Source organism: Semicossyphus pulcher, unplaced genomic scaffold (genome assembly GCF_022749685.1).
Source record: "Semicossyphus pulcher isolate SPU_LCO1_2020_fin unplaced genomic scaffold, fSemPul1.0.p SCAF_4, whole genome shotgun sequence".
Taxonomy (NCBI): Eukaryota; Metazoa; Chordata; class Actinopteri; order Labriformes; family Labridae; genus Semicossyphus; species Semicossyphus pulcher.
Window position 1 is genome coordinate 21,510,108 of NW_027211715.1, and position 19,343 is coordinate 21,529,450.

General features: G+C 41.9%; 1 protein-coding gene across 2 annotated transcripts in view; it reads right to left on the reverse strand.

The window, feature by feature from the left end:
- acap2b (ArfGAP with coiled-coil, ankyrin repeat and PH domains 2b) overlaps positions 1-19,343 on the reverse strand; it is a 51,286-nt gene that overhangs the window by 14,879 nt on the left and 17,064 nt on the right. For both annotated transcript variants that reach the window (XM_069679330.1, XM_069679331.1), the window contains exons 5-9: positions 16,630-16,688; positions 15,135-15,318; positions 11,997-12,041; positions 11,819-11,914; positions 6,922-6,996 (exon numbers count right to left, since the gene is read on the reverse strand). In XM_069679330.1, coding sequence (XP_069535431.1) covers positions 6,922-6,996; positions 11,819-11,914; positions 11,997-12,041; positions 15,135-15,318; positions 16,630-16,688 — 459 coding nt within the window. The remainder of the gene's footprint in view (positions 1-6,921; positions 6,997-11,818; positions 11,915-11,996; positions 12,042-15,134; positions 15,319-16,629; positions 16,689-19,343) is intronic.

Consider the following 19,343-nt stretch of genomic DNA (forward strand, 5'->3'; position numbering starts at 1 on the left):
CTTGGGAGAATGAAATTACTGTTTCAAAAGCACAAACTGCTGACCTGAGACCAAAAGAAACAATACTAAAAGCAGTGTCGCACAACAACGATGGCTGTATGTCGCTTCATATGTGTCTTTAGCCTTTATCCAAAGGCAGACCACAATAGGCCAAAGGAACCTTTTAGTTGCTTAGTTCTTGGGACTAAAGGTTCTGGGTACTTTTGGTGGAAATACGACTAATGACGACCATTTCCTGTTTACGACCTGTAAAGCAACCACGGCAACAGATACGTCAAGAAGAGACAGAAAGGATACCTGTTTTTTCTACACATTCCTATTATCAGTGGAGAAAATTAGAGAACATTGGCATCCCACTAATACCTTGACAGAGTCCGGTCTTTGTTCTAAATGATCGACATTGTGACGTGATGTTTGATTGCTTTATCTTAAACCCATCAAACAAATCTGAAGTTTATCTTCAAACAAAGAGTTTGTGATTGTAATTAAGGATGAGAGAACTCTCTAAAAAATGTACCGAAACATTTACATCGTTTGCTTTCAAGTTTTGTGGCGAGGCCTCTGGAGCACGAGCAGACCCACAACATGATCAACCTGAAATCTGCATGTGGTGGTAAAAGTCAATTTATAGTGACGCTCACAGTCTACAAATGAATTTCCTGTTTGTGTTATTGATGAAGCATCATCACTGTGTGCTTCATCCTCTGCGTCTCTATTTAATTGTAGTGCATGACTACAAGTTGCTTTGATCTGTAACTGTAACCTGAGCAGAAGCTTAACTTAAACCCTTCTGCACTATGATAACATGGTGTATTGGATGGATACACACACACACACACCACACAGACACACACACAGGCAATTTTCCAGCATGACTTACCACCATACACTGGGACAACTGAGGTTATTTTGGGTGCACAAGGGGAACAAAATGTGTCTGTATTAAGCTTCTGAATGGAGACACAATGGAAAGTACCAGTCCTCGCATTATTTCAAAAGTAACTCCAGGAGCAGGGCCACACAAGGCTCAGACTCACGCTAATAACTACATATTTAAGCTTATAATGTATAGAAATTTAAGCTACACAAATTCATAATGCATAGTGTGCAATGATGTGTGGTATACCACGTAACTTAATAAGCCAACCACTCATAATTTTGCTTACACAAGCAGTGATGTTGGGATATATGCACAGATGGTGGCGGCGGCCGCCATTGGAAAGTTTTTCTATCACAGCTACCGGAGTATATTTTGTGTATTTCACTACAGCGCGTCCCCTAGAAGGTAAAACATCATCGACAGGAGTTAACACAGTATGAGCAGTGGAAACGTGACTTTATTAACCACTATGAAGTACATATTTTTTATAGTTGAAATGTAATGTGTGGTGACTAGCTAGTTGTCGTAGCGGCTAAACTAGCATGTCGCGAGACGTACGAGATCTGATCTGCGCTGATTAGATGCACAGAGGTTTACCACCTTTGAGATCTTAATGTGTCAAAGACACAGGACTCGTACCTAGCAACATCACTGCACTGAAATCGTGACACCAACACTGACCTTTTTGAAGCATGTTTGTGTTCACTTGTACAAACATACAAGCACAAATATCCCTACAACTATAAACAATCCCTAATTAAGACCAAGGCCAAAGTGTAAAACTTTGGGTCTCGTGAAAAACTTTCTTGATGTCTTGTTTCAACTGTTGGTTAAGAAATTTCTGTGACCACCTTGGCTGGTAAACCATTTCTAACCCAGTTACATACATTTAAAAACAGGAAGTGGTTAACAAGGCTGATGCTCTTAGTTCCTGAGACTTTTACAGATGCACTGTTTTTGCCTGAGGGCAGCGATTTGTTCAGTTATCATCTAAAGAGCATAAAAGTGACAACCGACTTCAGAGCAAACCAGTCACTGACATCACACCGGGAACCTGAGCTCACTGTACCAGACAGCGGCATCAACAACGTGGCATGGCAATGAACATGCTTCACACTCAAGTCACATCACACAAATGCATGTGTTACTCCCAAAAATGAGGAAACAAGGTGCAAACATCTACACAAACACCGCAATGCAGTCTCTTAGCGTGTGCAGGAGAGGAGATGAAAGAAGGGTGCAGGTAGGGTTACAAAAAGGAAGTCAGATGGTAATCAATGCGGTGACTCTACGTACGGAGGACGACCTCCAAGCGCAAAAGTTGCGGCAGTCTGGTGAAGAGTCGAGCTCAGTCACCTCCTAAAATGTCACACACAGCAAGAGAACACACAGAGAAAAGAAATATGTATTTCCTTACTCTAACACAGAGGTATTTCAAATATCATGGCTTTATCAAACAGACACTCGAGCTACAGAAGCACAAACATAAACACAGACTACTACTATAAATAGAAGAGGCACAGAGATGCTGTCGCGTACGCGGACACACACACATACTCTAACTCCCTCCTTAAGGTGCACTCACCAGATACCACACGTAGTGAAAACGGCTGAAAATCTTCATCTTTCACCGACTTTATAAAACGTGAGCCACCTTGTGTGTGTGCGTGTGAGAGGAGGCCGATGAATGTTCACTATCTCACAGTCTCCCTGTGCAGCATCTCAACGAGCGTAGCAGCATGGCTTCTCTCTTCAACGCACTCTCACCTCCTCCTCTCCTGTGGCCGTGTATGTCTATCAAAGGTTTCGTCACCGCCTGCTGCTCCTCCTCCTGAGGCCTCATGCGCTAAGGGAAGGTCACCTGTGTGTGTGTATGTGTGTGTGCGTGTGTGACGGTTGTAACTGCGAGGTTAGAATAATCAAGTTGACCATGGAGAGAAGCTCCCGCATCAAACATTTATAGTGACTTCAACTTAGCAGAGGTGCACAACACTTTTCCCCTCACTCACTTGTCTCATTCGCAGGTGTTAATGAACGGGTCGTTCCTTTAACCACGCTGAATGCTTCAGACTTTAAAATAAGTGTGTAAGACTGTAAGAGGACTCTGGCTTACTCGCACAGAAAAACAATGAGACCATTTCAATGCCTCAGTAGCTTCAAAACAGATGACTAATAGTTTTCTTTATGATATATGAAAGTCAGCAGCCCCTCTATCTCTCCTTCTCTCTCTCTCTCTGTGTCCTGTAGCTTTATTGTGACACCGTCATGCTCTGTGGTCACAGTGCTGCTGCTGAATAATGCACACAGGCAGAGAGGAAGCATACTAAACACAACCTCACGACCCCCCTTCACCTCCATGGTGATGGATGGTTTTAGTAGCATAATGACAAGAGTAAATGTTTATGTGCAAGCAAACATAAAGTGGTCAATATGGATGAAGTGATAGATTTTGTGTCATGATGGTGAGCTGATATGCTGGCACTTTTTAACTCATACCCGAGTGTTAGGAAAACATTCTCTGCCCAGTAGAGTTTCACAACACTGCCAGTGTGCACAATATTCACACTTTTTTTAAAAAGCTAAGTGATGAGAGCAGCTCCACAAGTGCACAACCTGCATCTCCAACACAACTCCAAGGGAGGATGATGCACAAGAAAGATAAACAAGAGTCTGTGTTATTGTTAAATGTATAATGGGTCAATGACACTAAGGTAGATACAGGTCATTCGAACAGTTTATTATAATTATATATTTTTTAAAACACAATTGTGTATTAAATAGCAGGCTGGTAAAGTAACTTGACAACGGACTCATAAGGCAGCAAGTGCAGGCTGTACATACAGACATGCCGTCTATTAAACTGTATTTAAAAAGATGCGTAAACCCACCCTGGTCACTCAGCCTGTAAAACAGTGTCAGCGTAATATTGCATTAAAGCTCCTGTGAGGAGTTTTTCGCTGGTTATGAAACAGACTGAAATTAATTCTGATGACTCAGTATGACCGTTAAAAGCAATCCAGACCATCAGCGACAAGATTGATTATTTCTATATTGTTATTATAAATGCCTAAAACAGCTGGCGGTGGGTAGGTGTCAGATGCAGTGATTCACTGCACGCTGCCTGTGTTAACATTTTCAAGGACTCAAATTTAAAATGAGTGATACATATAACTGTTATAGAAAACAGGATAGGATTTTTTTTTTTTTTTTTTTTTTTTTAAACACCACTTAAGCATGTACAGGACAAAATTAGCCAAGAGATAAGAGGTATGGCTTTGTCCACAGGAGGCGCCAAAATCAACACAAACCATAAGTTCCTCACAGGAGCTTTAAATAACATCTGTGAAGTTTGAGCTGCCACACTGGGGAAGTTTTAATGTTAGGATATTTCTTTATGTAATGCAGCACTCTAGTTCTGTACAGAACAGGTCATATACGATTGTAAGTTAAGTAATCTTTGCCCCAAATCTGGATTTCCAGAGTAAATATGCCAAATGTATTTATTTCCTCTGCACTTGTGAAATGTTTTATCTTGATTCTCTTTTTATTTTTGAGTACTTTAAGAATGCTTTATTTCACTCCGCAGGAAAATGGTTAAATAAATGTTCCCTTCAAACACAATTCAGTGTTACATCTGTAAATAACTGGACCCAACAGAGTGCTGAACAAGCAGCATGATAGTGTGAGGAAAGTCATGTGCAATGAGGCATAATCAAAACAGTCCTATTTGGAATAATGAAATGACTCATACATACAGTAGCTGCAAAAGGCACAAGGACACGTGTGACAACTACAACTATTAAATGGCATCACATCATGCATGTTGCCAGTTTAATCTAGTGATGAACAAGCTCACTTGTCTCGCTACAAATGATGCGAGTTGCAGAGGTGGAGTCAAAGTGCAAACATGACACAGATATGACAGTGCAGGAAGAGAACGGAAGAGCAGCTTACCTGAAGAGCAGCCTGAAGGGAGTAGAAGAGATGCGGAAAAAAGGGGAAGTAGTAGAAGAAAAGAAGAGACAGCTGGTTAGGAGTGTCTGTATATAAACAGCCAGACGAGAGAGAGAGAGAGAGAGAGAGAGAGAGAGAGCAGTGGGAGCGAGACGAGATTTAAAAATAGCATCTAGATAAATTGAGGTAGGGGAGGTGGAGGATCGGTGCTCAAGGACAAGGGGAAGTTGGCTCACGTACCATCACTGACGGACCAAGAGGGAAGAGAGAGGAAAAGAGAGGACAAATCCTAAAAAGTGACAGATGGAAAGAACGACAGAGGGAAAGGGAAAAGAAAGACCTCAAAAGAACTTGCACACAGTTGGAGACTGAAGCGGACGTCACTGATAGGCAGACGAATTAACAGAAGCCCAGCCGAGAACAGCTGGGTAAAGAACTGACAGATGTTGTCTCGAGTTAATGATGCTGTGTGATGTACAATTAAAGCTATGGGCAGTTAATTATCACAGCATATTGAAACACAACACCTCAATTCCTCGCTTCAATTAACTATCTTATCTCCTGTCAAAACTCTGTAAGCAATATATCAAAAAGTGTGACTCATAAGGTAACTGGGTAGCGCACTGAAAGCCGACCTTGTTTGTTTGGGAATGGGTTTCCGTCAGCTGTCAATAATGCATGGGACGTGTGGCTGAGATCATCCATAGGGGTCACCTTACACGTGTGGGCGGAGTACTACCACTCACATGACACATGTAGAGTAAATGGTTGAAATCAGTCGCTTTAACGTATAGTATGCTCCCCTGCAGCTATTTTAGACTTAGTCTTAAGATGAAAATGTTTATTAGTTTTAGTCACATTTTATTAATTTTTACACTTTATAGTTGTAGTCTAGTTTTAGACAGGTTCAATCTGCTGTAAAGCACCGTCCTTTCATTCATTATTTCCTGACGATGTTTTCAACGGGCAATATTCATCCTCAGAGGTTGAAAACTTTTGGAACGTACATTACAAACATAAAGCTGTTACAGGTGCACATGTTGCACATTCCTTTCTGGCTTTATTTACAAGAACAGTTTTTGTGTTTACCTTAAAAACGTTTTATTTTTGTCATCATCGCTTCTCATTTACACAGTCAGACTGATGCAGACACCCGATGATAGCTCCTGTTTGTGCGGAAGAGGCATCAAATGACGCGTAACATGTCCCTTTTTATGTGAGTGTGCACAGAGCCTGAAGCAGAAAGCCTGGGTTAACAGAGAAAGTTCATAACCACCTTCATGATACCGTTTTGCAAATGTGCGTTGTTGTCAAGCTGCCGCTTTGGGACATCATCACTTGTGTAGCTAGGTCAGATTCAGGGGGATCTGCACACGCCCCTCAACCAATTCAACCAGTGACAGGAATGCATTGCTTGTACTCTGACAGACAGGCTAGAAGCACAGTGGGGAAAATATGATGGATGTTGAATGCCCGACAGCCCACCACTAACGTTATAGTCCTGTCTCGTTAACGAAAACAAAACATGTCGTAAGAGTTTTTATTATCAAAGATCTATTTTTAGCTCATCAACGTCTCTCAACGTCATGAGCTTTCATAAGCTTTATTTTGCAAATACCTGATTTGCCTGTTAAATTGTAATAAAAAACTTAATAAATTCTTTAATCCTGAGATACCATGAAGTATTTTAGCATGCTGGCTCAAACTCAGGCAGTGTTCAGAGAGAGTACAGCGCAGGTGAGCAGTGAGGGGCAGTGTGATGAGGGGTTAACAGCACAGGAGGCCATGGGGTAGAAGGTAAGTCCTGCAGGATCCCAGCTGAGGGTTGTGGGTTTACTTTTAAAGGTAGGAGGCCGTGGTGCAATAAGAAAGGCTTTGTGAGCGAATGCAGGAGGATCTAACAGACATAAAGTCACTACACACAAGAGACACTCAGCTGGCAACTCTGAGTTTTTCAGTTTGCTGGGCAGAGGAAATGTAGATAATATAGTAATGATTTCCATTCACGATATGTTCCTTAAATGTTACTTTGTGACTTGTACATGTGTGTTTAAATTAAAGTCAAGTCGAGAGCATATTGTGCGTACCTTTTGCTGGATGGTGGAGTGCTTCTGCTCCATGTCTCTCTTCTCTTTGGCAGCATCCACCACCAGCTGGTCCAACTGCAACAGACAGAGCGATTGATTAGTCAAGCTTACCAAACCACCTGGTCGCACGCATTGATTCAAACAGCACCAACAAGCATGTAAGACACATTTTTGGATCATTTCTTTTTGGTAAATTCAATGGACTTAAACCTTAAATTACAGTTTAAACGCAGCTTAAATGTTATCATTGTTTATTCTGATTCTGCAAAAATTAACTCATCACATTTTGTCTTTGATTTATCATGAAAGATTATAAGAAAAAAAAGTGGTCTTACACGCAATCTAATGCTGGACCATTCTCATCACTGTCCTGCACCAAGGTGTGCGGAAGTGTGTGTGCACTGATGCCTCTTTATTTCCCTTTCCAATCATGACAGTATAACTGAATCCAGCAAATAAACAATTTCTCCCCGGCAACATCGATACAAGACAGGCCTTCTCCTCTGAACAAAATGGGCTGTGCTACGGGGGCTTCATCATGTGTGAAATTGGATGGGGGTGGAGGGGGGGTTGATTGATTCTCCTCGTCCCGTGAGTAACCGTTGCGTGAAGAGAGGAAAATAAAGGATCTTCTGAGCAGAGAAGAAAGCAGCATATTAAAAAGAGGGATGAAGTGCTCGAGGTCTTAGGTTTGAAAACGTGTCAGTTTGCCTTTCAGCAGTGAACTTTTAATCTGTGCCCCTTTTGAGTCAGTTGCTGCGACGTGACCTAAATCAGCTCGTCTCGTCATCGAACACAAGAGGAGCAGTATCTGCACAGTGAGCATGTTTTTTTTTAGCTGTTTCTTTTTTCAGCTGTGACCATCATATGGTTGTAACAACAGCTACTGCTCAACAACTTCAAGCTCAATGGCAATTCATGCTCGGTAACAGAGAAGCCAGTGTAAAACATGAGATAGAAGCGAGTGGAACTAACTTTTTATCTTCCTTTCTAATGGCGCACAGTTTAAAATGCAGCTATGGGATAATTTCAGAGCTGACAGCATAAGAGGGAGCTGGATCTCTCGTTTTGTTTAAAGAGGAAATGGGTGGACGGCAGAGCAGCAGGCTGATAACATCAGATGGGAAATGTTTTCCTCATCTCACAATATCAACTCGTTCAATCCAGTGGATGCCGTCTATCTTCTTCCATCTTTATCAGCAAAGGCAGATGTGTGAGTTTGTGCATGTCTCCGTATATTTTGTGGCAGTGACTCACCATGCCTTTAACATGTTATCCGCCTATCTGTAACATTGCAGCCCCCACAGACGATGTCAGCAGAGACGATCGTCTGAAAGGTTTCATTCAGCCCGTGTGTGAATCCTACCGACCGCAGCGCCGCTCTTCTGCTCAGATCTATTTTAACATCTAACTTTGATGATGAGCTGCATGATTCATGGGAAAAAAATACAAACACATCCTTTTGAATGAAAACATGTGTTTAACACAGAGGCTTTGTTTCATGGAAAGATGCAATCAGCTGAATATTTTATATTAAGAAGTAGCATCGCTGTTTCAAGAGGCGAAGGAGGAAAAAGCAGCACATTTGAGATGAGTCATAAAGTTGTGCTTCCAAATATAACTTCAGCATGATCATTCAATATAAGTCAAGTTAATATGGTTGAGATGCATTTTCATGTTGTCATGCCTTGTCATCCCTGCTGCCTTCTATATCAGCAATAGTCTATATTCAAGCTCTTTTGCATACAATCACATCACATTACTATAACAGCTCCTGAGCCTTCTGCAACTACTGTTTGTTAATGATGCTTAGTTGTTATTGTAATTTTGAGTCTTCTGTTCACAACCAGAAACATCAATGGAAATATGATGCGAGCCAATTAAATCATGCAGGACAATTGAATTCCCCATTGTCCTATAACGTAGCTACACTGCCTTTACATGAAGCCAATGTGGGAAATCAGCTCCATTTGTTCACCTCCTGTTTATATCGTTTCCTCTGACTAAACGTCATTGTAGAAAAGAATAAGAAAGATCATCACGCTTCATCACTTTCTCATCGGTTACAGGCATCAAGTCATATTATCAGACCTGTTGACAGCTCCTCCACACCTCCCTGCACAGCCTCTCCACCTTCTTCAGCTTCATGATGGAGAGAAGAAAAGAAATAATCCACTATTCCCGTAGTCGCCGCTTCCCCCTGCCCGGCCTCTGATCTTCCTCTCCTTTCAGTTTCAAAGTGCTCCAAATTCAGTGCGACAGGCTTAAAATCCACACAACGCAGTTATACTTCAGCTATCCCTCCCTATCCCTTCCTCTCCAGGAAAAAAAGTATTTTGCTCACACAATCCTTTCAGCCTTTTGATTGTGAGGGGCTTACAGTGGATGCCTTTCCAGCTGTCTTTTCATTCTACTTCAATCACTTTGAGAAGATTACATTCTGCCTCTTATCCCTTCCTAAAATCTGCGTTTCAAAGTGGGTCCTGTCGTCCCCCGTTTTTCTGTTCCCAGCACCGTCTGGTCCTCTCTGTCGATTTCTTGATGGCACCAACGTCAGATGGTTCCAACTTCAGAGCGACCACACTCTCCTCTTCAATCCAGTTTAGAGGGCCGCTGTCCCGGCTCTTCAGATCTGCCCTCCAAAGTGGTCTTGTTTTCTGTTTCTCTAATAAAGACTGAAGCTGGTTCAAATATCAGAAAAACATGTTCCCCTCAACTCCTCTGCTCCTCCCAGCTCCTCGCACCATAGCTGGACTCCTTGCTTCCTCAGACTTGCACCCAACTTTAAGTAATATTGTCCTCTCGTTCAGCTCTTGTGCTGCTCAAGCCTCGTACTCTATATTCCTCAACTTTCAGCATCAGTCTTTGGTTTCTTTGCTGTGTTCGCTCAGCTGACTGTTGACCCTATGAGTCGAACTGTGGGAAAACCCTTTTCCAGCCCTCTGGCTGTTTTCTTCCTCATTCCTGCTCCCTGTAACAGCAGCTCCACTGTGATTATCATCTTAAAGTCACATTCGGGCCATCCTCTGGCTCAGAGGGAAGGCTCTGTTTATCAGAAGATGCAAACAGACACACACAGAGCTGAAATATCAGATAGCAGTGGAGGAACACACTGAGAGGATAGGAAAACAAACACAAAGAGGAGAGATGGGTCGCCTCGAGGTGAAGTCAGGAGGTCAAAGTGTAGCTCCCTAATGATGCCAGTATAAACTCAACACTCATTACTACAAACTAAAAGACTGTTAAACGTTCAGTTTCAAGGTCAACACCTGAAACCCTCCTCCAGCTCTGAACCAGCCCCCTGAACAGGAACAGTGTTTAGGCAATTACACAATACACAAGTGTTAGGTTGTAACAATACATAATAAAAAGTGTTTACCCTGGACAGAGCACTGGTCTGTAAACTGACATAACATTTGTTCCTCTATTCTGCTCAGAATAGATTCATGTTTGTTTATGCTGCAGGAGTTTATACTGTATGTTCTAATAACACGGCAAACAGAACCAAGGTGGTGTTTATTTTTGTACGGAGTATTGAAGCATAACTAAAGGGAGGGAAACATCAGAAAAAATTATGATGCAATAATGAGTTTTACATAACATATTTAACTGCATTTTGATGCAATAGTGATACCTTTTCAAAATGAATTGACCAACACAACGCACATTCGTCAAGTTACAATTTTTACTGGTTTCTTTTGTCAATTTGTGTGTGTGCTTGTTTTCCAGGATCTAAAAGGTGGGTTATGCAATTCTGGAGAAAGATTGTTGATCATTAAACTCACAATCCCAACAAATACAGCCCGCTTCAGTGCTCCTTCATCAGCAGTTTATATATCAAACATCAGTTTATAGAGGTGGATTTCAGAGAAAACGACAACAAATAAGCTTAACCTGGAGGTTCTCCTGCCAAGGTTACGTAAGCCTTAAAGACCAGCTCCAGTGATGTTTTAAGACGTATAAAATGCTCTGCTTGAAATTATAAATTGTGTCTGATGTTTTTTTCTGCAAAATACGTTTAATAACCATTAAAGGCATCTCCTCCTTCTCCCTCAGTAAAAATTACTGAATCTGCATAGTCCCCGCCCACTATGCAAATTTCCAATTGCCCGGTCCGTCATGAAAACAAAACACGTCTCCGCCATCGTTTAGTGGCAACTTGTTGAAACTTAGCTAGCTTGAAGTGTAGTAATTAGCAGTATTAATGTTAACGTTAGTAGTCAGTAGTGAGTTTGCAAAAATTACGATGACGGTTACAGCTGGCTTGCGCATCGCCAAAGTGGTTGCCATAGGTTACACATAATGATATGCATAGTGTCACCCCGTTCATTAACGGGATTGGCTCCTCAGGTTTGTGACATCTCAAACCTGCCAATCTGAAAACATGTTGTTCAGCACGTCCTTGGTACACTGCAGACAGGCCCAGCCATGGAAGTGATTGCTCATGTTGTCCCTGATATGTCTTGTAGCACATGAAAAACACCAGAGATGTTTACATGGTTAAAAACTGGATTTTCACTGGGGGGGGGGGTCTTTAATAGGGGGAGGTGATTTTGATTTTGATTTTGTGACTATCACAGAGTAGCTCTGTTCCTTGTCGGAAGGGATGTAGAAGTGGGGAGGTAGCTGATGGAAGCAGAGGACCGAGAGCAGTGTATTCTACCTGTCTCTATTTCAGTGAAATTGTGTTGCTGATTTTAACATAAAGTGTTTTGGATTCAAATTTCATACCTCACATTCAGGAATTAAAGCCAAGTGATCAATTACAGACTTTCTGCACCTGTTTCCAGCACCGTATTATTGCTGAGGAAGCTTAAGTTTATGAAGGACAAATGCACACAGACACTGCATGGGTGAGTGTGTGTGCATCCACATGTGTGTATAATGTAGCATGTACCTGTCCTCCAAGCAGTTTCATCAGAGGTTGTAGTTCACTGAAGAGGTCATATCCTTGATGGAAGAACGTCAGGTGGGCGTACATGAAGGACAACATCTGTGGAGAAGACAGTGAATGTTTAGAGAGGCAAAAGGGGCTGCTGCATAAATCATTTGATGTGTGAGAAGAGTTTACTCACTGATTTTAAGATTTCTGATCTTCTCTTGGATTGTAGCACATTGATCTGTAGGAACAAAAACAAAACAGTATAAATGAAGCGTTTTTATAATAAAGCTTAATAAATCTATCATTACATTATTATATGATGGAAGAAAGAAGAGTGGCAGGGGCAAAGACAGACAGAAAGAACATAAGTGAGAAGAGGAAATGAGGCAAGAATCAAGACATAAAATAAAAAAGGAAATTCTTAAGAAAAAGGGCAAATGAAAGAAAGCCATCAATTATGAGTCATCAATGAGTCAAACTGAAGTAGAAAAAAAATTACACACCATCATCCAAAACATTAGTGGACAGCATTAACAAGTACTGGCACCAGGGGGAGCCGCATGTCTCTGCATGTTTCACTGAAGGACGCTGCTGCTTTCCTACACTTCCCTGCTGCATTCACTGCAGCCTCCTGACTCTCTCCTCTTTGTTTGTTTGTTTGTTTGTTTGTTTACGTGTGTGTGTGTGTCGTTTGTGACAGACTCCTCCTTATCTGCTAATTAACACTGCTCTTCTCAGCTGGCCTGCAAGGTTATTTCAGGTTAATGTTGCAGAGTGGAGATGAAGTTATAGCAGGTTGTAAATACAGACAGTGAGGCTCGGTGGCTTCATTGGGCCTGACAGGGACTGCTGTGTGACAGTGTAGTCCCTGACTGGGCGTGGTTTATACACATTTGACTACTACAGAAGATGGGTTAGCTTCTGAATGAGTTTTACACACAGTTTCTGGATTATCCCTGGTTTAAGAGTTTCCTTTTTTTGACGTCATGAAAGCACCACATTTCGATGCACAAAATAATAAAAGTTTAAATCCTTGTTGTGGCCGACCGGATTTTCTGACAGTAAGGCCATTTTTCCTTGGCAACAGAAAACCACACTTGTGTTTATACACAGATGTAAACCCACCCCGGGGAAGGGAGCTTAATTTTCCATCTCCCAGCCACAGCGGTTGGTGCATCACAGCTTTTACAAGCACCCTCCTACTCTCGATTACAGTCAATTAGTAGTTTTGACTGGAGTAGTACCTCTGAGTAATGGTTGTTTAACCAGCAAAGTGCATAATGGTGACAACAAACACAACTGCCAAGGGCACATTTTACGAGCTTTTGGTTAAGTTGTGGTAATTCCACACTTGTAGGACTGCAAGGTTTAGGCTTAAATTAGTCCCTTTTTAGGCAGGGAAATTTTCAGGTTTTCTAAGGTTGTGTTTACATAAAACTCTATCTTTACTGAGTGTTAACTGTGCCTCTGCTTCGGCCTGTGTGCAAGAGGTGAAAACATTTCAGTCAGGATGAAGTCAGGCAGCCTTATGTTTCACTGCATTAGGACATTTACATATTGTACTTTCTGGGCTTGACCAGCGCTCAACAAGGCAAACCCAAAGTTCAAAGTTCAGTATTTTATGAAGCAGCTCTACGTGGCACAGCAGGGTGAAAGAAACATGCTTCATTCTGAAACGGTCATGAATGCAAGGTCTGGCTCACAACCTCTCTCATATATTTTCCTCTCCCTCCACCATCTTGCATGTCACTGTAAACTGTGCACTGTATAATTAAGCAAAAACGCCACAAAAACAATCTAAAAAGGAGGAAAAATGGAGCTGAAATCTGCCTCATATGTTTTCTGCAAGCACAGCTGCAGGAGCTAGCAGCATTCAAAAAGTGCTGACAGCACTGCAAACCTGAGACTTTAAAGGAGACCCATTAAATCAGCTGTGCTGGCTGTTGGCTTATAGATTCCCTATAAGCAGACCAGAAAAAAACTCAACTAATTTCTCACAGCCAGACTTCATCTTATAACGCAAGACGCTATGCAGTGGGCCACTGAACAGACTGACCAACCTCTTCTGAAACCTCATTTTGGGTTTCTTTTCACAGTCTAAATTTGGAGCTAGCGATGGCCGCACTGTATTGTCTTTTCCTTTGAGCGAGATTCAATAACAGGGCTCTGGCTGCCGCCTTATCAGAACGCACCAAGCATTCATCTGTGCTGCTGCGGCCAGGAGGAGAGACCAAAGGCTCAGCTGATGTATTCGAGCAGTATTAACTGTAAAGGTCAGGGTATAAGACATCTGTTTGGCTTTATTGAAAAAGGTTGAATAGAGCCAAACAAATAAATAAAACGAAGGAACACATTTGCATAAAAGGAGATATGCAATGTATAATTATACAAGTCATTTCCCACTGCAGAGATGATCCAACCTCTGAAGGAAATGTCCTGCAAGCCAGTGCATTGGAGTAATTCATTAATGACATTGTAAACCATGACTCATTTTGAGGACAGTTATCATGCAGCAGTCTTCAAGTACAGTAAGTCCTGCAAGTTTACTTCCTCCTGCTATCTTCCTCTTTTTTTGGGTTCTCAAATAATAAGACCAAAAAATATGAATAATTTCTCCACCATAGCGCTGCACTGGAAATGATGACTCAGAACATTTTGCAATTGTTTCGTAACTGATCGTATCGTGTCCAACAATTAGTTTTTCTGAGAAAAAAGACACATTTTATCCATTCATTTTTTAATGTGTTTTGGGTTTACTGTCACAATATATCAAACTAACTTGGCCCCTACTAGTTCTGCTGAAACTGCTACAAGTAATTAAACTTGTGATCTCTTTGTCCTGTTGATGCATCATCTGATTTTCCTCTTTTTGAGCCAAATCTATCCTGATACATGTGTGGATGAGTTGGGTGTTTTACAATGACTGCAACAGAATCAAACACAGCTGTTGTTGATTCTTCTCGGTGCCACTTCAGCATTTTCAGTCTGACTCAGCGTATTAAGTTCCATATCCAAACCCATTTTGGCTGGAGTGCACAGAGAAATATGGTACGAGACGGTGTGTAGCTGAGCAAAGCAAAGCTTCTCTGTTAAATGCTACGTGTCAGCGATCTAGTGTTTCATACGGCCCTATTGGAAACAGTTACACAAGGTGTATTGCTTCCAGTGCTGCAACATGTGGATGAGATTAATGAACTGTTATAATACGGTGGAACAATAAGGAAATACACGGTCATGCCACTGCAACTTTGTATTTGTTGCTAGTTTAAGGACAATATTTTTCTTTTAAAAACATACTGACAAGTGTTGAACCTTCAGAGTGTTGTTGTACCTGTAAGACATAATCGAGGACGATGTGTCGGAAGCACTTGCGTGTGGCAGTGAGGATGTTGGTGGCCTCCTCCACCTCATGCTGCTTGTTGCGGGGAGCCTGGGCGTTCTTGATCAGCGCCGCCTCCTTTTCCTCACTCACTTTGTCAAATTGCTTCTTGGCTTCTTTGAACTTGCGTATGTCGCTGACAAAGGAAGGGAGGGGGCAGAGGTTTAGTATAACACATTAAATTCAGTTCTTATTGCACAAGCATTTGTTTTAATAAAAATTGACGATAAAGAGGGGGTATTATAATGTTACAATGTTGGATGTCCGTACTAAATGTGGGCGAAGTTTCAAATCTGAATGTAAAAGTATGTTGGAGCTCAGTCTGCAGGCTGCTTTGAACGCCAGGTTTCACACAGTTTTATCTACATGCTGCACTTTGTGACGTCACAAAGTGCAACCTCAGCAGGCTTCAGAGAGCTGGCCAATACCCCCCCTTTATGCATTTACCCCACAAAAAAATGTGGTAACAGCCTTTCGCTCTTTATCCTTTTTTTAGCATTAAAATAGTTATTTATGTACTGGAGGAAATACCTCCAAAGATACTTAAAGCTGTACAACATTTAAGGAAAAACGCTTCATGGGCAGCACAAAAGCTGTGACCAAAGTCACATAGCCCTTTGTTTGTTATGTGAGGGGAAAGGTCAGTAGTTAAAGGAAGCAAAGTCGTCTCTGGATATGAAGCAACAAAGCCGTGGTCATGCAACAGGAACACACTAAAGTTAAGGGTGAAATCATAAATCTTGGAAAGCAGAACGTCCAAGAAAGTTTAAACAAACAAAAGTATTTCCTAAAACTGTTTGACCCAGTTCTTCGCCTGTGTCGGTGTAAGCGACTGTGTGGCGGCTCTTATCTCGAAGAGGAGGACAAAGCAGTTAAACTTTTGCCAAAGTGAGATTAATTATAGAGCGCTGCGAGGTAGTGAGGATTAATGAAGGAGCAGGTTTCCCCAGCTTTCTCTGCTATGCTAATGTTGGTATTTATTTGTGCCAGGGGCTAAAGCTGCTTATCCTCATAATGACATAAACCAGAAGTCCCCACTGTTTCCTACAAGCAGTCTGGAACTCAATGTTTTATTATGAGGCCAAAAAACAGGGTAATATGAGGTCACGATCATGAGTAGAAACCATGACTAAAAATATCAAATGTGATTTAGTGTCCTTAAATTCCTGTCTGGATCCTCAACCAATCAGCTAAATGACATCCCTCCAGCATGTACTTCATATTCATAATTTCAAGGCTTTCTCTATTCATAATCAATTATAGTTGCAGCACAGATCTAAAGTGTATTTAGCTCTGCTCAGATGTCTACTGTTCCTTATTTTTAGTTTATCTGAACATGAGCTTGAGTGATATGAAAATGTGTTCTTACAGAAATGACATAAAATGTAATCTCTTCTTCCAAAGTTCAGAGATCTAAACAGCTCCATCCATCCATATTGATACTCACTCTTTCACAAATGTTTGCAGCTGGGTCTTGATTGATCTCTGGGCCTGATCGAATAATATCTGTGAAAAGAGAAAGACAGAACGAGTATAAGCGAACAATTCAAGCATTAAACATCTTCAGACACTTCTATAAGAAAGCAGTAAAAAGCTGATAAATGTATTCTCTTTCCAGGCTGCAGGATGTTCTGCAACTCAAGCATCCAGCACCTCTGTTTAGGAGGATTTTTGTTAACATCACAAGGTGCAATTAAGCAGCTAAATTTACACAAACAAGCTGACTTTGTAAACTCCCCTCATAAAAGACATAAACACCAGAAATGACGTGATTTGCTCATTCTCCGTGGTGAGTCATACCCTCATTAACCTGCATGCCTTCTTGAAAATGAGCTGCAGAGGAAAAGGCCGACAAACAATCCTAAGTAGGGTTTCAGTTTGACTTCACGGTCAGACAAGACAATATGGGCAGTGTGGTTTGGAGAGGCTACCAGTGACAAACAGCTTGAGCTCTGTGCGTTCGAGTGGATCATGTGCTGAAAAGATCGCTGAGTGGCAAAAAGCGATCCGACGGTCAGCTGACGGGACCACAATTTCCACAGTTGAGTCACACGCCGACTGTGGCTCCTGGAGGCTAGTGAAGGAGGCTAATAAGAGGAAACAGACTCAGGGTCGTGGTAGACTGCCCACCCTGCAGCTTTCTGGGACACTATTTAAGAAAACATACACAGTATCTCGTTTAACCTGGGAATGTTACAGTCTGGCTTAAAGGAAAAGCTACAAAATGTCTATGTAATCAAATTAACCCAAACTTGAAGAAAACATCTGACTGAAATGATTCATGTGTAATAGTTGTAAACAGAAATTGTTTTGTTTTCCACTCGCACAATTGACCCTTCGCTAAGCCCCTCCCTCGAACAGACACTGTCCAATCCTGCGTCAGCAACCGTAACTAGGCGCAGGAGGCCTGTCAAGCTTTCAGAACAAGGAGAGATGCCGTAAGGGTGTGCATATGGAATCAGCAAGTATCCTCAACGTTTAGAGGCGGATGACTTAGTTTTTAGTTTTCCGAAGTCAAAAACTCAAAGAGGAGAGAAGTCGGACATGGATCATAAATCGATTTCCCTTCGTTTTGCTAGGATAACGCAACATGGGACTTTTCTTTTATGAAGCTTACAACTTACTGGGAATCTGCACCGGCACTGTAGCATCAGAGGAACGTGTGCGACACGTAAGCATCACGGCAGCATCTATTTTGAGATCTACACCGGCTGCGACTACAGCAAAGATGAGTCTTATAGTTAGCCAATGGTAGTTGCGATTCCTGGCCATAAATATGGGTCGCAGTGATGCTTGAAAGAGTGCAGTCCGCCCGGAAACAGTAGAAGAAGACAACTTTGCAATCGACATGTAGACTTATTTGTTAATAAATTCTGTTTTGATGTAGAAGTCATGTAGATGTAGAAGTTAATTAATAGGATTGGTATACCCAGATGTTGAGGAAATGTACATATTCACAGCAGCGGGGAAAAATAGACGTGACGCGTAAAACGAACGCAGCAGCAGAAAATTACTCGCGTATCACACCCACCTCTCACGCAGCAAACGCGGCTGCTGGAGATTGCAGCATTGAATAACATTGGAGCGGTTCTGTCCCGGCACACGTGTCAAAAATCTGCTTCTTTTTATCATGTCATAGCAAGTCAAGTTCAGGAAACAGGTGCTTTGTGTTCATGTGCATTCTAGGATACTTTCAAGGAACGGCAGGGCCATTATTGTAATTAGTGTCAATACACCTGTGCTTTTCCTGCCATGTCAAAGTCTCCATCCACATCCACAAAGATGGCTAACATTCAGTTCCCAGTAGCAGTGCTCCTGGCTCAGTAGTTTGTGCTTACATGTCTCAGACAGTGTGAAGCTAGCTGGGAGCTCACTGTGAACATGTAGAGCTGAGCTGACAGAAACATGACATGACAAGAGAGATTTACTGAGGAGGAAAAAGCCTCTGGCTCACACTGTGCATCCTTTATGTGTTGGGGAGATTCTTAATGAGCGGACAAGCAGAGGAAAGATGTGTCTCCTTTTGTAAATGTCAGTGTCATAACCAGCGGAGACTGACAGCTGAGGAGGCTAACAGGGGGAAGGAACAGCCATATAATTGGATCTGTCCTACAGGGCTCCTTAGAGAGTTTGGTGCGGGACAACAGAGGATAAAACAATACATAAGGGGTCCAAGATCTAGTGGCTGCAAGAGCATGCATTAGGTGACCGAGCGGTAAGACCTGTAAGGCCGACAGACTACTTTTATCACTCTGACTGAAGCCTTGAATGGTTCGTCATGTAGTTCAGCTCTCTCCAGCATGAAAACCACGTCGTAAAAAGATGAACATGACCATGTTTACCTCAGTAACGCATGATTTATTCCAACATATAAACATTCCCCAACACAGGACGCAGGGAATAGATTTAATGAGGCAGGAAAATTCGCTCTCCATGCCATGGACTTTGTGTGCTTTGGGCAGGAGAAACTTTAGGACGTTTAGCAACAAGAAACCCCAAAGCTTTGTTAACATTTACGTAATGTCTCAAGAGGAAAAAAAATGTACCCAAAGGAATCTTTCTACCCACTTCTTTTTGAAGTAGGACAGTGTTTGCTGAGCAGGCAGCAACGTTTAGAGAAACACCCTGCTTCACATTTTTAAAGTAATAAGAAATCCCACC